At 40.5% G+C, this 19,127-nt stretch overlaps 1 protein-coding gene across 6 annotated transcripts in view; it reads left to right on the plus strand.

Moving 5' to 3' along the window:
* UNC13B (unc-13 homolog B) overlaps positions 1-19,127 on the plus strand; it is a 232,897-nt gene that overhangs the window by 109,728 nt on the left and 104,042 nt on the right. For all 6 annotated transcript variants that reach the window (XM_031654840.1, XM_009188557.4, XM_009188558.4 and 3 more), the window contains exon 8: positions 15,649-15,883. In XM_031654840.1, coding sequence (XP_031510700.1) covers positions 15,649-15,883 — 235 coding nt within the window. The remainder of the gene's footprint in view (positions 1-15,648; positions 15,884-19,127) is intronic.

Below are 19,127 nucleotides of genomic sequence, written 5' to 3' on the forward strand. Positions count from 1 at the left end.
ACCTCACCCCACTCCCCAAGTCCTGGTCAAGGAATCTCTTACTGGCTGGAACATTCTTTTTCCCTACTACCTTATCCCATTGGGGAGTGGGGAGTAAAGGATCAGCCAGTCCACAGCTTCTGGTACCTCCAGTCTAGGACTAAGACTCCGAGAGACAAAAAAATATACTAGTTGTGGACTCCTTAGAGTGAGTGCACAGGGAGTATTATTTTAGTGGTAGGGCAGTGCAGTGGGTCTAGGACTGTCAGTAAGGGTGGGTGATGAGTTTTACACTAGATATGTGGTATCAGTGGAAGCAGCTGATATTGATGCTAATTATAGGTGCTGGCAAACTAACAAAGAAAAGAGAAACTATTACAATATGGTTTGGCTGATAAAAATATTGTTAATTTTAGTCTTCTGACTCATTTATTTATTTCTATCCTGCCTTCCTCCAAAAAGAAATTTGAGGTGGTTAATTGCAGTCATTACATCAACTTATTATCATTTATGTTCAATTACAATTACACACAATTAACCATGTTAAAAATGTCAGATTAATGTATCAAAGTTTCATTTGCTATCAACACTTACGTGTCTATGCTGAGTACAGTGTGTATTGTATATGCATAAAAGTCAGTTATTACCATAAAATCATGGTCATCTGATGGCTTCTTGTTATAGGTTTCACTGGGAAGCTGAGGTGGGTGGATCACGAGGTCAGGAGATCGAGACCATCCTTGCCAACATGGTGAAACCCTGTCTCTACTAAAAAATACCAAAAATTGGCTGGGTGTGGTGGTGTGCACCTGTAGTCCCAGCTACTCAGGAGGCTGAGGAAGGGGAATCGCTTGAACCTGGGAGATGGAGGTTGTGGTGAGCCAAGATCATGCCACTGCATTCCAGCCTGGTTACAGAGCAAGACTTCATCTCAAAAAAAAAAAAAAAAAAATTAGCTGGGCATGGTGGTGTGCTCCTGTAATCGCAGCTACTCAAGAGGCAGAGGTAGGAGAATTGCTTGAACCCTGGGGTCAGATGTTGCAGTGAGCTGAGATCACACCACTGCACTCAAGCCTGGGAGTGAGAGACTGTCTCAAAAAAAAAAAAAAAAAAAGAAATGAAAGTCCCTGACCTCAGGGAGCTCAAGTCCAGAGAGGAAGAAACATAAGTAGTACCATTTTGGGAAAGGTAAGTACTTGATATTCAGGGAATACAGAGAAAGAAAATGTAATACAAATTTGGGATGATTAGGAACTGCTTCCTAGAGGAAATATCTCAAACAAAGTCTGTGGTTTACATTATGGTTCTCTCTTTGTGTTTACATTCTATGGATTTTGACAAATGTGTAATGACACATATCCACCCTTATAGTATAGTATAGTTTCACTGCCCTAACAATCTCTGTAGTGTACCTATTCATTTCTACCTCTCCCCCAAATCCTTGGCATAAATTGAGTCTTGAAGGATGAGTAGCAGATAGTTAAGTGAAGAAGGAGAAAAGAGTTCATAGTACAAGGACACTAAGATGAAAAAGCACGACTTAAGGTACCTTGGGGTACTGCAAGTTGAAAATTCTTGATGGTTCAAGGGGAGGGAATAAGAAGAGTGGGAAAGGGTCAGATGAGGCCAGAGAGACACTGAGAACTCATATCATGAAGGGCTTGAATGCCATAGCAAATTGTTTATATTTTATCTTGAAGGCAAGGGGGAGCCTTTAATGATTTTTTGCAGAAGAATGAAACAATTAGATAGCAGTGATTATAGTGATGTGAGCAGTTTGCTGCATTAAAAATCCTTTTAATGGTAGAATATAACACAGATGTATAGACAACTTTATAAAACAGATGTTTAAATGTATTAGTATAAGGTAGGCAAAAGATAGACCTTTGCCAACCACCCCAGAAAGCCTCCATATGCCTCTTCCCAATCACAACCCCCGTTCCCTAAAAGTGCCTGCTATCCCAACTTTTGTGATAATTACTCCCTTCTTGTTCTATATATATTACACCCAAGTATGTATCTTTAAACGCTGCAGTTTATTTTTGCTTGTTTTCTCTTTTTGATATGTCTTACAATATTTTTGTTTGTTTGTTTTGTTTTGTTTTGTTTTTGAGAGTCTCACTCTGTCACCCAGGCTGGAGTGCAGTGGCTATGATCTCAGCTCACTGCAACCTCTGCCTCCTGGAATCAAGAGATTATCCTGCTTTAGCCTCCTGAGTAGCTAGGACTACAGGCACATGCCACCACAACCGGATAATTTTTTTTGTATATTTAGTGGAGACAGGATTTCACCATGTTGGCCAGGCTGGTCTTGAACTCCTGACCTCAGGTGATCTGCCTGCCTCAGCCCCCCAAAGTGATGGGATTACAGGTGTGAGCCACCATTCCTGACCCTGTCTTACAATTCTTTTTTATTCTATGGGTTCCCCCTCCATCTCCTACTTTTTTTTCCTTACAATTTGTTTATTGAAGAAATCAATAAACAAATTTGACTGTATGGTTTTGTTTGACTTACAGAGTTTTTTACATTCCGGATTTTGCTCAAAACATTCCCATAATTTAGCTTAACACACTCTTCCGTCTTTTGTATTTCCTGTAAATTGTAGTTGCACATAAAAGATTGATGATATTCAAGTGTGACATATTGCATAGTTTGAATATACTATAATTTAAAATTTTTTCCCCTATTTGTAGACATTTGGATTGTTCCTCAGTTTTTGCTACTAAAACACAATACTATAGTGAGCAACTTTATACACTTTTTTTGATAAACATGTGCAAATGAGTCTCCCATCCCCTATTACATATTATGTATCTTTCCTCTATAGCACTTACTCTGTTCATGTGATTATTTGATTAATATTTGTTTCCTTCTTTGGCCATACATTTCATGAGTATACCCATTGTTCATAGGTATTTTCCTTTGATTTATTAATATGCTTATCTGTGTATCCATAGTACCTTTGCCCAATAAATATTAGTTGAATAAATGCATTTCTATAATTGGAATCATACAATTTTGTTAGATACTGTCAAATTGTACTCTAAAAATATTTTACCTATTTATATTTCTGCTGCTGGTACTTATTTTCACATTTAGCCTCACTGGCCCACTCAACAACACCGTGCCCCCCCACCTGCCCCTTCTCCCCCTCCCATCTTTTCCTTTTGTTACTTCCTTCTACAAACATGTTTTTGACACTTACATTCCAGGTTTTGTTCTAGGTGTTTGGTATATATCAGAGAGCAAAACAAAGATCCTGGGTGGGAAGAGATAGACAATGAACATAATAAGGAAATATAAGATGTTAGAGAGTGGACCCATAAAAGAGTGAAAAGCAGTTGGTAATGCTAGAATTGGAGTTGAGTTGCAATTTTAAATAAAATTCTGAGTATTGGCCACATGAGAAGGTGACATTTGAATAGACTTGAAATAGGTGAGGGAATTAACATGTGACTCTCTGGGGAAAGAGTGTGATAGGCAGTGTGAACAGCTGGTTCAAAAGCTGGTAGCTACTGAAAAAGGAGTAGGAAGAGTTTTGCTGGGTGCTGGGAATGCTGTTTCTTGATCTGTGTGCTGGTTACCTGAGTGTGTTCACAGTATTTATTGAGTAGTACAGGCTGGGCATGGTGGCTCACACCTGTAATCCCAGCACTTTGGGAGGCCGAGGCCGGGGGATCACTTGAGGTCAGGAGTTTGAGACCAGTCTGGCCAACATGGTGAAATCCCATCTCTACTAAAAATAAAAAAATTAGCCAGGCATGGTGGCGGACGCCTGCAGTCCAGCTACTTGAGAGGCTGAGGCAGGAGAATCGTCTGAACCCGGGAGGCAGAGGTTACAGTGAACCAAGATCTTGGCCCTGCACTCCAGCCTGGTTGACAGAGCAAGACTCTGTCTCAAAAAAATAAAAAAAAAAACAAAAATGTTGAGCAGTACAGTTATGATTTGTGTATTTTTCTCTATCTTATACTTCAGTAGAGCTTTTATATTTAAAAATATTAGTGGATGTTGAACATTTCAAAATGCCTTAATAGTACTTAACCAATTATTCATGGGTATTTTTCTTTGACTTATTAATATAATGAATGCATTGATCAGTTTCTATTAATAAATCATCTTTGCCTTTCTAAAATATAACCTACTTGGTTATGGTGAATTATTCTTTTACTATAATGCTAGGTTTGATTTGCTTGTATTTCATTTTGGATTTTTCTATCTATATCACAAGTAAGGTTGGTGAATAGTTTTTCTTTCTGTTATTCTCCAATGTTAGATTTGAAGTGTTTTCCTTAATTATAGGTTCTTTACTACTGTTTTCCATAGAAAGAGAAGTTCTACAGTACTTACCTAATCAACTGTCTAGAAAAAGGGAAGAGAATAATTTCTAGTGTTTGAGTTTATGGTCCTTATGAGCTACCTGGTAATTACTACAATTTAGTAGTTGATAGGTGAGTTCCTGTCATTCCCTGAACAGGTGGCTGTTCACATGGAGTCTGGGGCTTAAGTATTCCATCATTTTAATGTCATGGAAAAATTAGCCAGTACTGGACTACTAATGCGTGGTGTAACAGTTGCCTGGGAGTGTTTTGATAATCATAGACCTTATTTTTTAATTTGACTATTTCTGGTTTCTTACATTTTCCACTAGAAACAAGATAAAATGTGCAGAAGGAGAAGCCTGTGAGTGTGTTGCTATAGCCTAGTCACCCAGCCTAGGGGATGGGGATAAGTGCAGAGGTTTACCTTCTAGGAAAGAGGATGTACTTTGGTCTTAGAACTGCTAGAATTTTTTCACTGTATGATCACATTGAACTTTTCTTCAGGCTCGGTAGGATAGTAGGTCTGGCTGCCTTCTTCCTCCATTAGCACAGGAGTACTAATGGCTTTTTCAAATAGGAAATTCTATAGCTGTGTTTTTCGCAATGTAATTCAAGAATCATTGGCATGAGAGTCACCAGGTTTCTTGTTAAAAAGATAGATTCCAACAATAACAAAAATGGTGGATTCCTAAGCTACTCTAAGCCATTTGAGTTAGAATCTCTGTGAGTAGAGTTTAAAATTTACATTCTAAACAAGAGCCTCAAGTAATTCTTATTAAAATTTAAAAATGGCCAGGCACATGGTTCACTCCTGTAATCCCAGCACTTTGGGAGCCTGAGGCAGGTGGATTGCTTGAGCTTAGGAGTTCGAGACCAGCCTGGGCAACATGGTGAGACCCCATCTCCACAGGAAATATAAAAATTAGCCAAGTGTGATGGCATGTGCCTGTAGTCCCAGCTTCTCAGGAGGCTAGGGTAGGAGGATTGGTTGAGGCTGCAATGAGCCATGATTGTCACTGCACTCCAGCATGGGTGATAGGGCAAGACCCGGTTTCTAAAAACAAATTTTTAAGAAGTCCAGTCAAATATCTGTAATAATTCAGAATCATTCTGTAATCTCTAATAATTCTTAAGGTAATAAGTTTCTTGATAAGGACAGTTAAATCTTTGAGGAAAGCACAAGAGGAGGGAGATTTCAGCAGAATTAACTACTAAGTTTGTTGACTGATTGGACATGGGGAATAAAGTAAAGAGAAATTTTAAGAATGGTCCTGTGGTTTCTGATTTCAAAGTATTGGGAGTTCAGTAGTTTTGGACTTGAGGTGTATTTGCTATACTCCCATATCTCTAGAGCATTTTTAACGTTGTAAATACAATGCCATTACCACTGGGGGCTGTGATACTGTGATTTTATAATAAGAAACATATATTTTGGTCTTTGTCTCTGGTTCCTGACACAGAGCTCCTAATCCCTTGGAATTTTTTGGATGCTAGGAATGTCTGTTGTTCTAATGAGGGACTCTTGATGGGCTTTCGCGTAGGAGCCAGTTATCAGAAAGACCAAGCCACGTTTGGAAGTTTGGAACTCTTTTTTTTTTTTTTTTTGAGATGGAGTCTCACTGTGTCACCCAGGCTGGAGTGAAGTGGCTGTGATCTCGGCTCACTGCAACCTCCGCCTCCCAGGTTCAAGCGATTCTCCTGCCTTAGCCTCCCAAGTAGCTGGAATTATAGGTGCCTGCCACCATGCTTGGCTAATTTTTGTATTTTTAGTAGAGAAGAGGTTTTACCATGTTGGCCGGGCTGCTCTCGAACTCCTGACCTCAAATGATCCACCCACCTCGGCCTCCCAAGAAGCTTGGAACTTTTAGCCCCATTCCATTTCCTTCAGGAAAGGGAGAGGAACTGGAGATTGAGTTAACAATTGATCATGCCAGGCCAGTCACAGTGGCTCATGTCTGTAATCCCAGCACTTTGGGAGGCTGAAGCAGGAGGATCACTCCAGAAGCTTGAGACCAGCCTGGGCAACATAGTGAGACTCTGTTTATACAAAAAATAATACCGCTAATACTACTATTGATTGTGCCTACATGATAAAGCCTCCATAAAAATCCCAAAACTATGGATTTTCGGAGCCTCTGTATTGGCAAACACATCCATGTGTTTGGAGGGTGGTGCATCCCAAATCCACAGGGCAGAAGCTCCTGTGCCCAGGACCCTTCCAGACCTTGTTCTGTGTATTTCTTCATGTGGCTATTCAAATATGTCCTTTGTAATATCCTCTATCATAGATGGGTAAACATAAGTAAAATGTTTTCTTGAATTCTGTGAGTTGTCCTGCCTCAGCCTCCCATGTAGCTGGAACCACAGGCATGCACCACCATGCCCAGCTAACTTTTTGGTTTTGCCTGTTTTTGAACTTGTTATAAATTGAATTCTATCATTCCTTTGGAGCTAGTTTCGTTTCTTTTTCTTTCTTTTCTTCTTCTTTTTTTTTTTGAGTTGGAGTCTTACTCTGTCGCCTAGGCTGGAGTGCATTGGCATGATCTTGGCTCACTGCAACCACCACTCCTGGGTTCAAGTGATTCTCCTGCCTCAGTCTCTTGAGTAGCTGGGATTACAGGTGCCCATCTCCACACCTGGCTAATTTTTGTATTTTCAGTAGAGACGGGTTTAACCATGTTGGCCAGGCTAGTATCAAACTCCTGACCTCAGGTGATCTGCCCACCTCAGCCTCCCAAAGTGCTGGGATTACAAGCAAGAGCCACCATGCCTGACTTCACTGTGTATTCTTGCTAACAATGTACAAGAGTTCCAGTTGCTCCACAGCCTCACTGACGCTTTGGACTGTCGATTGTTCCTCTTCCTCCTCCTCCTTCTCTTACTCTTTTTCTTCTTCTTTCTACAATTTCTGTTTGCTTTTTAAATGTGGTTGTTCCTTAGGGTTCCCCCGCTTCATATAGTCTTTTTTTTCTTGGCCTGCACTCTTGCCTTAGTGTTTTTATTTACTTGCATTTTTATTTATGCTCATTTATAAATATTTGTTGAACTTTTACATTGTGCCATGCATTATCAGGTGCTGAGGATACAGCAAAAGAACAAAGCAGAAAAATCCCTGCCCTTATTGGAACGTATAGTCTGAAAACTTCCAAGTCTGTTCCACATCTCTTTCCACATCCACACCCGTATATCTAGCTGTCTACTGGCCATGTTCATTTGAGATGTTCCACAGATATCTCAGAGTCAATATACCTAACCCTGCATTAATCATCTCCTTCAGCCTGCCCCCATGTTGTATTCTTTTCTCAGTGAATGATGTCACACTCATCCAGTAGCTCAAGCTAAACACCTAAGCAATATTATTTAATCCTTATTCTCCTCACTTTCCACATTTATTTACTCATTAAATGCTATTCATTTTCCCTCCAGAATATCTCATGAATCTATCCCCTTCTCTCTACCCACTCTGCCACTTCCCTAGTCCAGGCTATCAACAGATGAGTGTACCATTCTCCTTACGAGCCTCCCTGATATCTCCTCCCTGCGAATCACCAGTCCTTTCTACCCTACCAACCACCATTGGCCACACTGTTCCACTGTTCTCTTTCTAAAATGGCAAATCTGATCCTGTTTTTCCCCTCTTAAAAGCTCTGATAGCTCTGTGTTGCCCTCCAGGTAATTCCAAATCCTTCATATTACTTAATTTCTAAACATTACCTAAGACCCATAGTCATTAGATTCTTTCATAATTCTGTAGCCTCTCACTCTAGATATTCTGGAACTATTTTCAGCTCACTGAACATGCCTTTGCATGCATAATTTCCTTTTCCTGGGACATTTTCTCCTTCCTTTTCTCAGTACTAATGCCTAGCAAAACCTAACTATCCTCAGTAATTGTTCTGCTGGCTAGTTATGTGTTTTAATGCATTTTTGGGGTAGGGAAGGAAACTTGCTTATTTAAACTGGTGTAATTTATCTTATGATGGTTCTGAGCTAAAGTGGTGAGAGTATGGAACTGGCTTGTCAGAGAACGTGACTTGTTTTTTCATAGGTTAGAGATGGGCCCAGTAGATGGGATCAGATTACTCATTCAATTTATTAGTACAGTAGAGATTTGCTGAGAACTTTCATGTATAAGAAACTGCTGTGGAGTGCTGTGGAGTGCTCAAAGATGAGTGGCAGTGTCCTGCAGAGAAAGGCTTCTTTGGGCTCACAGTTGTGATGAGAAACAGCAGTCACTTGCCTGGAGCGATCTAGGTTGATAGACATATTCTGAGGTGCTATGTGATCATTGTTTTTTTCCATTTTCTTTTTAAAAGAAATGAAGTAATTATACTCTAGCAGTTGCTATGGCAACTCTTCTATAGGAGAGTTTTTTTTCCTGCCTCCCCTTCCCCCATGGTTAGAAAGTTAAATAAACTATTACAATTTTAAAATGGCACACTAAGCCAACATATCCTTTCTGAGAGGTGAGAAGAAGAGACATAGGTGGTTGGAATAAAGTAAGTACATAGGAAGAAAACTGGCTGTCAGGGTATCACTAAATTAAAGTCTGTGATTGATTAGTAGTCCCGTATGCCCAGGATTGAGGATTAGCTCAAGTACTGAAAATAGCCTGGGTTGGCATCATCTGATGCTGCTAGAATTTCGAGTCTTTCTGTCGACTTTCAAGGGAGTCACACACTCAGAACCAGTTTGAGGGCCTTTTGGACCCCTCATTGAAGATTCCTTAGCAGACCTTGGGACTGTCAGAGGGTGCAATTCTAGGAGTTGTGGTTTTTTTCTGCTTCTTATTTATTAGGACTCCATAGCGCAAGCAAAAACCTGGCGACATGACAAAATAACAACAAATGCTAGTTGCTCACCATCATCTGGAGACTGTGCCTGGCATTTTACATGTTTTTTCCTGTATGATCTTTACAATAACCCAGTGACACTTATGTTACTATTATTCTCATATTACAGATGAGGAAATATCTATAATAACTTTCTCAAGATCATATAGCTAGTAAATCGCAGAGCCAGAAGAACTAAACATTGACTTTAAAACCCATATTCTCGGCTGAGTGTGGTGGGTCACTCCTGTAATCCCAGCATTTTGGGAGGCTAAGGCGAATGGATCACTGGAGGTTAGGAGTTCAAGGCCAACCTGGCCAACAAGGTGAAACCCTGTCTTTTCTGAAAATACAAAAATTAGCCAGGCGTGTTGGTAGGCACCTGTAATCCCAGGTTCTTGGGAGGCTGAGGCATGAGAATCACTTGAACCCAGGGACAGAGGTTGCAGTGAGCTGAGATCACGTCACCATACTCCAGCCTGGGTGACAGAGCGAGACTCTGTCTCAAAAAATAAAAAAATAAACCCATATTCTTAATTATGGAGCTATTTACTTCTTGTTTCTTGAGTTTAAAGGCCTAGTTTTAGTGATTTTCTTTGTCACAATTAGTTCCCTGAAATTCAATTTGGGTGTGGAATAGGACTTAATTAATACTAGATTTTTGATTTTGAAAAATGAATAAAAAATATTTTCAATTTTCTCCTGTCCTTCAAAGCTTCTGTGTTTTACTGGATTTTATTAACAATTCATAGGTAATTCAGAAGAAGTGGCTCTTTTTGAGGACCCAATAGGCTAGTTTATTACATATTGTTTTAAGCCCCCTTCTGGTCTAGGTCTCTCTTAGAACGTCATCATTTAGGAGCTTATATGTCTTTCCTTTGTCAAAATAAGAAAAATTAGATCTTTGTCTATAAGAAACCCTTCCCTGTCTCTGTGTTCACCAAACCCGAGCCCATCACAATATATCTATGAGAAGCTAAGCGCTGATACCATGGGTAAGGGAGTAGTTCCCTTGTCTGGGAACTTAATTAGAAGATTAATTTCTTAAGAGATAAACATTGCCATTCTTTGACCTTTTAATTTTCAGTAGAGAGTAGCAAAATTGAGTATCTTCGCTCCCAGACAAGGGAACTACTCCCTTACCCATGGTGTCAGGGCTTAGCTTCTCACAGATCTATTGTGATGGGCTCAGGTTTGGTGAACACAGACAGGGAAGGGTTTCTTAGAGACAGAGATCTAATTTTTCTTATTTTGACAAAGGAAAGACATATGAACTCCTAAATGATAATGTTCTGAGAGAGACCTGGACCAGAAGAGGGCTTAAAGCAATATGGAAGAAGTAATTTTTTGTTGTTGTTGTTTTGTGGGTTTTTTTGGTTGTTGTTAGTCTCTCTATAGTGAATGGCAGAGAGCAAGAATGTAGATTTGTCTCACGTTTGGTAGAAGGCAGAAACTATGTTATGTAAAGTTAATAGAATACAAGTGAGGTAGGCTCAAGTAAGGTAAGGCACATAATAATTGCTGGGATGGGGAAATGACTTTTGAATTCCTTCAAAAAGTATTTTCAAAAATTATCTGCTGCTTCTTTGTGGTTTTCTTAGGTCACTGGACCTATTTGGGCTGGGGAGAGCAACAGAGTACGTAAGAATTGAAATTCCTTATCATTTTCTTGATCTTACCCACAAAGTACATACTCCCTCTGAACTGTGAAGCTGGATATTCATGCATTGACTTCCATTTCCCTCTCCTCTCCTACTTAAATCTTAGGAGACAGTTACCTGTGGTGGAATGTTATATCCTTTCAGGCTGGTTGTCAAGACAACTTTGTGTGTGTTTATGTGTGTTACAAATTTCAAACCAAAGTCCCAGTCATAATCCTGACAAGATCTCCTAATTTTTATTCCCCAGAGGCAAGTAGTAGCATCAGCCCACTAGTGTAGCCTTCTCCTTTGGTTAAGGAGTGCAGTGAACAGAAGGAGAAGGCTCATTCTAGGATGAACTAGAGTCAGGGTAATTGGTGTGCATTCTGATTTGGCTGGTTTTCTTGACTAGGAGGATATGCAGAACAGACTGCTGTCTCGGGTTTATTGGTCTAGCAAATTGTGAATGCCATTTCAGCCAAAAACCTGCTTTTGTTAAGGAAACAAGAGGCTGAGGACATGGCTTGGCTTTCCTTGAAGCAGCCCAGCTAGGCCACCTTTGTTGTAGAGCTTAGAGAGTGTGCAGCCAGTTCTTTGTGGCAAAACATGTAGCCCTAGGCTGACATTACTGGTTGTGTTACCCATCTCACGGGATCTGGTTGAGTCTGAGTGATTAGATATCCAGTAGGTATTAAGAGGGGCCAAAGTTTGTCCTGTCAGTGGAATTTCTCATGAAGTCTGTGCTTTCTGTGATTTGAATCCTGAGTATTTCTGCTATTAGGAAACTACTCAAAAGCAGCTTGATCCATTTATGCCTGGTGTTCCATTAGTGGAACGCTAAGCATGTGGGAGTTATTTATATCCTACTGCTCAAGGTCATCCCCAAGAGTAGGTGACCTCAGGCATAAACGGGTTAACAGAGCTCAGTTAAGTTAAGGTTTTCAAGTAGAAAAAGCAACTAAGCCATGAAAAAAATGTGAATGAATTTTCTTTCCTTTCTTTGGTTGCTGAAGTTCTATTAATAGGTGTGCTGTGGATTTAAAGACCAATCCAGGACTCAATCCAGGAATACCACATACTAGAGGGCCTCATTGTTCTGTATTTCACTGGATTTTGTTTGAGTGCCTGCTGTGTGCTCAGAGGCCCATCTTTGTCTGCCCCAGGTTAGATGACCTTCCCAGCCTACTTTTGCAGGTTTTAATTTTCCATCATTTCCTGTGTGTCCTTTTATTTACCTATCAAATGAACTACAAAACAGTTTCTCAAAAATGTATAGCCTTTCCCACCACTGGGCCTTTAATCATGCCACTGCTTTTATCCAAATTCTAGAAGATATTTCCTCTCTGCCTCTAATCTTCACCTATTAAAAGCGAACCAGTTCTTCAAAGCCATCTCCTCCGTAAAGCTTCCTTACTTACCCTATCAGGAAGTGATTTTACTTTTAACTCATAGCACTTGGTTTGTGCTATTTTCATGGTACTAAATGCCTTGTATAGCAATTCAATATTTGTATCTATATATTCTGTCTCCTACTAGACTGACTCTATATTCTGAGTCTTCTGTGTTGTTTAGTCTTGCATGTGTAGGCACTTAGTGAATAGTTGAGTGAATAGGTGTTCCCAGCCTTTTAATTTTCCATCTTTCAAATAGACTTTACCAGGGGCTTTTCAACTTTTACTCTCAAACTGCTTTCTAGTTCCTTTTTAGGCTAAGCCAACCAAACCTGCACTCAGTTTCTCTCTGTAAAGCCAGGGCTTTTCTTGTCTAGTCGACATGGTGCTGTGGGGTAAATTGTGGAGTCAGTAAGAGATTGTCAGTGACACATTAAAAACACAGTTATTTAATTCAAATTGAAGTGTTACACATTTTCCTGAATTTCCATTTTTAGTTTCTAATCAGGCTTGGTGCCAGGAGGTTTTACTTTTTAGGAAAACTGGAGGTGATTGCCTGTCACTGCTTTTTTCTGTTTCCCTCCTTTGTCTTACTTTATTCCTTAGTATTTTCTCTCTCCTGCCCTCTCCTGCTTTTCATAATACCTTATACTCCCAACCTCTTCTTTCCATGGATGCCTTGTTTCTTAATATTTGCCCTTTATTTCTTTAGTGTAGAAATGCTGTTAGCCTTTAGTTAAGTTGTAGAGTATTCCTCCGTTTAGCCTAGCAAAATAAACAAAAAGCAGAGCATTATTTAGGAGTAATGGGTCACATGCAGGGAGAAAGTAAAACCTATGGATTTGGGTCGTGGGCTTCTAACTCTGGCTGAGCTGCACTCTCCGGCCTCAAAAGCGATAGGATTGTCTGTCGCGGTTGCCTCCTTGGAGACTGAATCTTGGTTCTCTGGGTTGTGTGCTAATACTTTTCCTGCCAGAGTTTAGTAGAACTCTGGTTTTGTCTCCTTTGTTGCCTCTGCCCCCTCATCTGTATGCATGAATAGTCCAGCACTGACTTCTACAGACTTGCTCTTTCTGTGGGTTCAGAAAGAATTAAGTCTGAGTGGCATATGGTTTTGTCTCTGGGTCCTATTTTTCTTGTCTTCAGAACAACAGATGCATCAAGGGCTAAAACCAGTGCTTCCAAAGTCTCTTTTTCCTCGTATGTCATCAGAATGCTTTGTAAGCAGAATGCTTTGCATCCCTGTTGTTTGCTTTTGTTTTCAAGCTTTACTACTCCTGCCCTGGTCAGTGGACTACTTGCTCCAAATGTCAAGTATTACTAATAATTGTTCCTGACCATTTGAACATTAGCTTCTTTCTCATGTTGATATTTTTCCTCCTGGGGTTCTAATCCCTCTCCTCTCCTTTTTTTATGTTCACATGTAACCATAAACTGAAATAGGAAAAGCTCATAAGATCATCTTACCCCATCTCCCATCTGCACCCAGAAATATTATCGAGAGTCCAATGCTCAGATTTTCTTCCTTATCTATAAAACCCACATGTTTGTGCTCTGTCTCTTTTATTGGAACTCTTATCCTACCGGGTTGTCTAACAGAAGCCAAGGGGTCATTTCCCTATTATCTTCCATATGGCCCTATGTTTTACAATTCTGTCTGGAATTTTCTGTTTCTAGTTTTAACTCTTTTCTGTTTCCACTGTATAGATGCAAGTCCTTATTTCCTGCCTGAGCAATTGTAAAAGCCTAACCTTACGATCTTCAGGAGGCTTCCACTGCCCACATTGCTACAAGATTATCTTTTTTTTTTTTTTTTTTTTTTTGAGACAGAGCCTTGCTCTGTCACCCAGGCTGGAGTGCGGCACAATCTTGGCTCATTGCAACCTCCACCTCCTGGATTCAAGTGATTCTTCCGCCTCAGCCTCCTGAGTAGCTAGGATTACAGGCATCTGCCATCATGCCTGGCTAATTTTTGTATTTTTGCAGAGATGGGGTTCCATCATGTTGGCCAGACTGGTCTCGAACTCCTGACCTCAGATGATCCACCCGCTCGGCCTCCCAAAGTGCTGGGATTACAGGCGTGAGCCACTGTGCCTGGCCAAGATCATCTTTTAAAATTAATAACATGAGTTCATTTTCTGCTAAAAGTATCTCCATTTTGAGATGGTGAACATTCCTTTTCCTCATTGTGAACCAAATAGGAACTTGTCAAGAAAGGACATGTGGAACCCTGTTAATCATACACGTAAGGGTATGGTGTCAGATACGACTTCCTCTTTGTAAAATAGGCTACAAAGCACTCTTAGGTTGAGCTCCCTTTCCAAGCACAGCGGTGATTTGTAAGTGTGGTCTTTTTAGCTAATTTTAAGAAAAAAACTGTAGCCAGTCAGGTGCTGGTCTGAAAGGCAGAAATAATTCTATGAAATTGTAGTCACTGCTGTTAGATAAACTTGGCTGCATTGTCAGCAAGATCCCATTGGCAGCACATATGTTTTTTCTTTTCTCAGCCCATCCTCTGGATGGGAATTCTGAGCCTAGGGTGTAGGTGCTTGACAGGAATTGTTAGAAAAACCCAACACTGCAGCAGCACCATAAGAGTGCTACTGTTCTCAGCTGCATCTAGAGCCTTTGACTTGATTTCCAAGCCTTGGCTTTGACCCTCCTGATTTCCAGGACCAGCTTCTGATGTTGGACCTTATTTGGTACAGTCTGTATGTTTAAAAGTCTGAAAACACAAAGACATTAAACAAAAGTTTTGTTGTTTATTTTCCCAAGATATGAAAAGCTAATTTTTTTTTTTGGAGACGGAGCCTTGCTCTGTCACCCAGGCTGGAGTGCAGTGGCGCGATCTTGGCTCACTGCAACCTCCGACTCCTGGGTTCAAGCAATTCTCCTGCCTCAGCCTCCCGAGTAGCTGGGATTACAGGTGAACACCACCACGCCCAGGTAATTTTTTGTATTTTTGGTAGAGACAAGGTTTCATCATGTTGGCCAGGCTCATCTTGAACTCCTGACCTCAAGTGATCCACCTGCCTCAGCCTCCCAAAGTGCTAGGATTACAGGTGGGAGCCACCACGCCTGGCTGAAAAGCTAATTTTTTAAACCTCTGCTCCCTTCCCCTTTCTTTAATAACAGAGGACCAGACTGTATTTGTGACATTTAAAAGCAGTTTTTAATTATGGTTATGATAGTTGGAGAAGCAGAATTCCAAAGAATTCTGCAGTGGGAAAATGCAACCTGGAACTCCTCTAAGAATAAGCACTAAAATTAAACTAAATATACTATCTCCTGTGATAAAGAAGAGAGACTTGTGGGTATCAATTGAGACCGTTCTGCTCATGGCTCTGAGGTCACTGGGGTCACGTGAAGCTTAGCTTGCTTTTGTTCTCAAGGTCCAGACTTGTTACTACTAAGTTAGAAGCAGAAATAATTCTGAAGAACTAAATAAAGCTGGGGTGCTTTCATTGAATGTGCTTATTCCATAGCTTTTGAAGACCCTGATAGTGCCGTCGATGACCGAGATAGTGACTATCGCAGTGAGACCAGCAACAGCATCCCACCTCCTTACCATACAACTTCCCAGCCCAACGCTTCTGTGCACCAGTTCCCTGTGCCGGTGGGATTACCGCAGCAGCTGCTACTTCAAGGCAGTTCCCGGGACTCTTGTAATGATTCTATGCAAAGTTATGACTTAGATTATCCTGAGCGGCGGGCCATCAGGTGGGTATTGGGCACAAAGTACTTTCTCTTCGTAATATCCAGGTCTCATGATGCAATTGGAAACAAGAATTTGGATGCTTTAACCTTAAGAGGTAGCGGAAGGGTAGCAGTATCACAGGCCAAACTACAGTCATTTTGTGTAGATTATTAGTTTTTTTTTCTCTTCCACATGTTTATACATTGCCATAAGGAATGTTTATACATTGCCATAAGGAATACTTATTTTTATGATCAGTGATTCTCAACTGATCAGGGCAGGCCCACTTGGGGTGTATCTGCCCCACTTCCTGACTCAGTGAGTTTGCTATACCCTTCGCCAAGATTAAAAACAGAAAAATCACAGATTGGATAGTCCTTCTTGCCTAAATATTTCCCTGGGAACTTTAGAAGAAAACCAATATGATTTCTTATAGCAGATTAAGTATTTTTACTGGAGGCCAGGCGCGGTGGCTCAAGCCTGTAATCCCAGCACTTTGGGAGGCCAAGACAGGCGGATCATGAGATCAGGAGATCGAGACCATCCTGGCTAACATGATGAAACCCCGTCTCTACTAAAAAATACAAAAAACTAGCTGGGCGAGGTGGCGGGCATCTGTAGTCCCAGCTACTTGGGAGGCTGAGGCAGGAGAATGGCGTAAACCTGGGAGGCGGAGCTTGCGGTGAGCTGAGATCCGGCCACTGCACTCCAGCCTGGGCGACGGAGCAAGACTCCGTCTCAAAAAAAAAAAAAGTATTTTTACTGGAACTTTATTTTAATTTTATTTTATTTCTAAAATATATAAAACAATTATGTGGTTTAAAAAATGTTAAGGTACAATACAGCATAAAGAGTTTCCCACCCACACTTACCTTCCTGTACCCCATCTTCTTCCTGTTTCATAATTCCCTTCCTACTGTTGTTTCTTATGTATCCTTCCTTAGACTATTGTCATATATTTATGAGTATAAAAGCAAATACATACATATGTGCTCTCCCCTGCCCCGATTAAAAAAAAAATTCAGACTTAAAGAAAATTTAGAGAAGTAATTCAGTGAACACCCATATTCATGTTGCCTAGATTTACCAGTTGTGTTAACATTTTACCACATTTACTTTATATCATTCTCCCTAATATGTATTCATATACACATACTTTTTCTCGGAACCACTTACAAATAAGTTGCAGATATTGTATTACTTCATCAGAAAGTATTTCAGCATGTTACTCCTAAGAAAAAGAACTTTCTCTTATATAACCTCAATATCATGATCACATTCAAGAAGTTTAATGATGCAATGTTATTATCTAATGTTTAGACCATATTTAAATTTCCCCAGTTATCTCCATAATGTTCTGTATGTATATTTGTTCCTTTCTGGTCCAGGATCCAATCCAGAACTGTGGTGCATTGCATTTGGTTTTCATGTTTCCTTAGCCTCCTTTAATTTAGCAAAAATTTCATTACTTTTTGTTTTTTTGGTCTTTTAAGAAGCTTTTTTTTTTTTTCTTTTTCTTTTTCTTTTTTCTTTTTGAGACAGAGTCACACTCTGTCTCCCAGACTGGAGTGCAATGGGGTGATCTTGGCTCACTGCAACCTCAGCATTCCCTGTTCAAGTGATTCTCTTGCCTCAGCCTGCCGAGTAGCTGAGACTACAGGTGCACGCCACCATGCCCGGCTAATTTTTGTATTTTTGTTAGAGATGGGGTTTCACCATGTTGGTCAAGCTGCTCTCCATCTCCTGGCCTCAAACGATCTGCCTTCCTCTGCTTCCCAAATGGAATTACAGGCGTGAGCCGCCGTGCCTAGCCTAAGACACTTTTTTTTTTTTTTTTTTTGAAGAGTGCAGGCCAGTTGTTTTGAGAATGCCCCTTAGTTTGTTTTTGTCTGATTGTTTCTTCATGTTTAGAATCAGGTTAAACATTTTTGGCAAAAATGGTGGATGTTTCCTTCACATGCATTCAGGAAGCACATACTTTGTCTTATTATTGGTGATGTTTAGTTTGATCTCATGGTTAAGAAATTTGGTATATGCTGTATTTCTCCAGTGTAAAGTTACCTCTTCTCCTTCATAATTAATAATATCTGAAGTGATACCTGAGACTGTATCAATACTCTGTTTCCCCAATAGTCTTTTACTCAATGATCTTAGCATCCTTTGATCCTTGCCTGAATCAGTTATTTTATTGATTGGAGGTTAGTTTTCAAAAAATCATTCCAATTTAGCTTATCCTTTTAGTTTCTAAAATTCACTAGACTGGCTAGGTGCAGTGGCTGATGCCTATAATCCCAGCACTTTGGGAGGCAAGGCAGGTGGATCACTTGAGTCCAAGAGCTTGAGACCAGCCTGAGAAATATAGTGAAACCACATCTCTACAAAAAATAAACAAAATTAGCTGGACTTGGTGGTGCATGCCTATAGTCCTAGCTACTTGGGAGGCTGAGTAGGGAGAGACTGCTTGAGTCTGGGAGGTTGAAGCTATAGTATGCCAAGATTGCACCACTGCACTCCAGCCTGGATGACAGAGCAAGACTCTGTGTCAGTCAATCAATAAAAAATTCACCAGACCATAGGATGATCTCCTTTTCTTGCCCACCTCACCAAACTGCTACATGGTGAGTTTAGAGACAGGGTCTTGTGTTGTTGCTCAGTTTGGTCTTGAATTCCTACGCTCAAGTGATCCTCCTGCCTCAGCCTCCCAAAGTGCTTGGATTACAGGTGTGAGCCATTGCACCTGGCCTTCTGGAAGATTTTTAGTGACTAAGTGTCTGCTTTGATCTTGCTTCTGTTTCCTAAATGAATGCTTTGGATGTTAGATCTATAAAGAACACACTGACCTAATAAGCTCCTACCTGTAGGATTCTTTCTCCATCACTACCTTGGTACATAGAAGAAGGCAGTCTGCAACCTAACTGAAAGAAAGGTCAGACTGTCTTCAGTATTCATAAGTCTCACATGTAGCTTCTGCTGCTATAATCAGTATAGGGAAAGATTTTCTTTTTACTGTGATCCTCAATGCATATAGCTTTTAGATTTCACAAACAGCAAATCATAATGCCTTAGGCTGGGCGTGGTGGCTTACACCTGTAATCCCAGTAATTTGGGAGGCTGAGGCGGGTGGGTCACCTGAAGTCAGGAGTTCGAGACTAGCCTGGCCAACATGATGAAAACCCACCTCTGCAAAAAATACAAAAATTAGCTGGGCCTGGTGGTGGGAACCTGTAATCCCACCTACTCAGGAGGCTGAGGCAGGAGAATTGCTTG

This window comes from Papio anubis, chromosome 13, assembly GCF_008728515.1.
Source record: "Papio anubis isolate 15944 chromosome 13, Panubis1.0, whole genome shotgun sequence".
In the NCBI taxonomy this organism is placed as follows: Eukaryota; Metazoa; Chordata; class Mammalia; order Primates; family Cercopithecidae; genus Papio; species Papio anubis.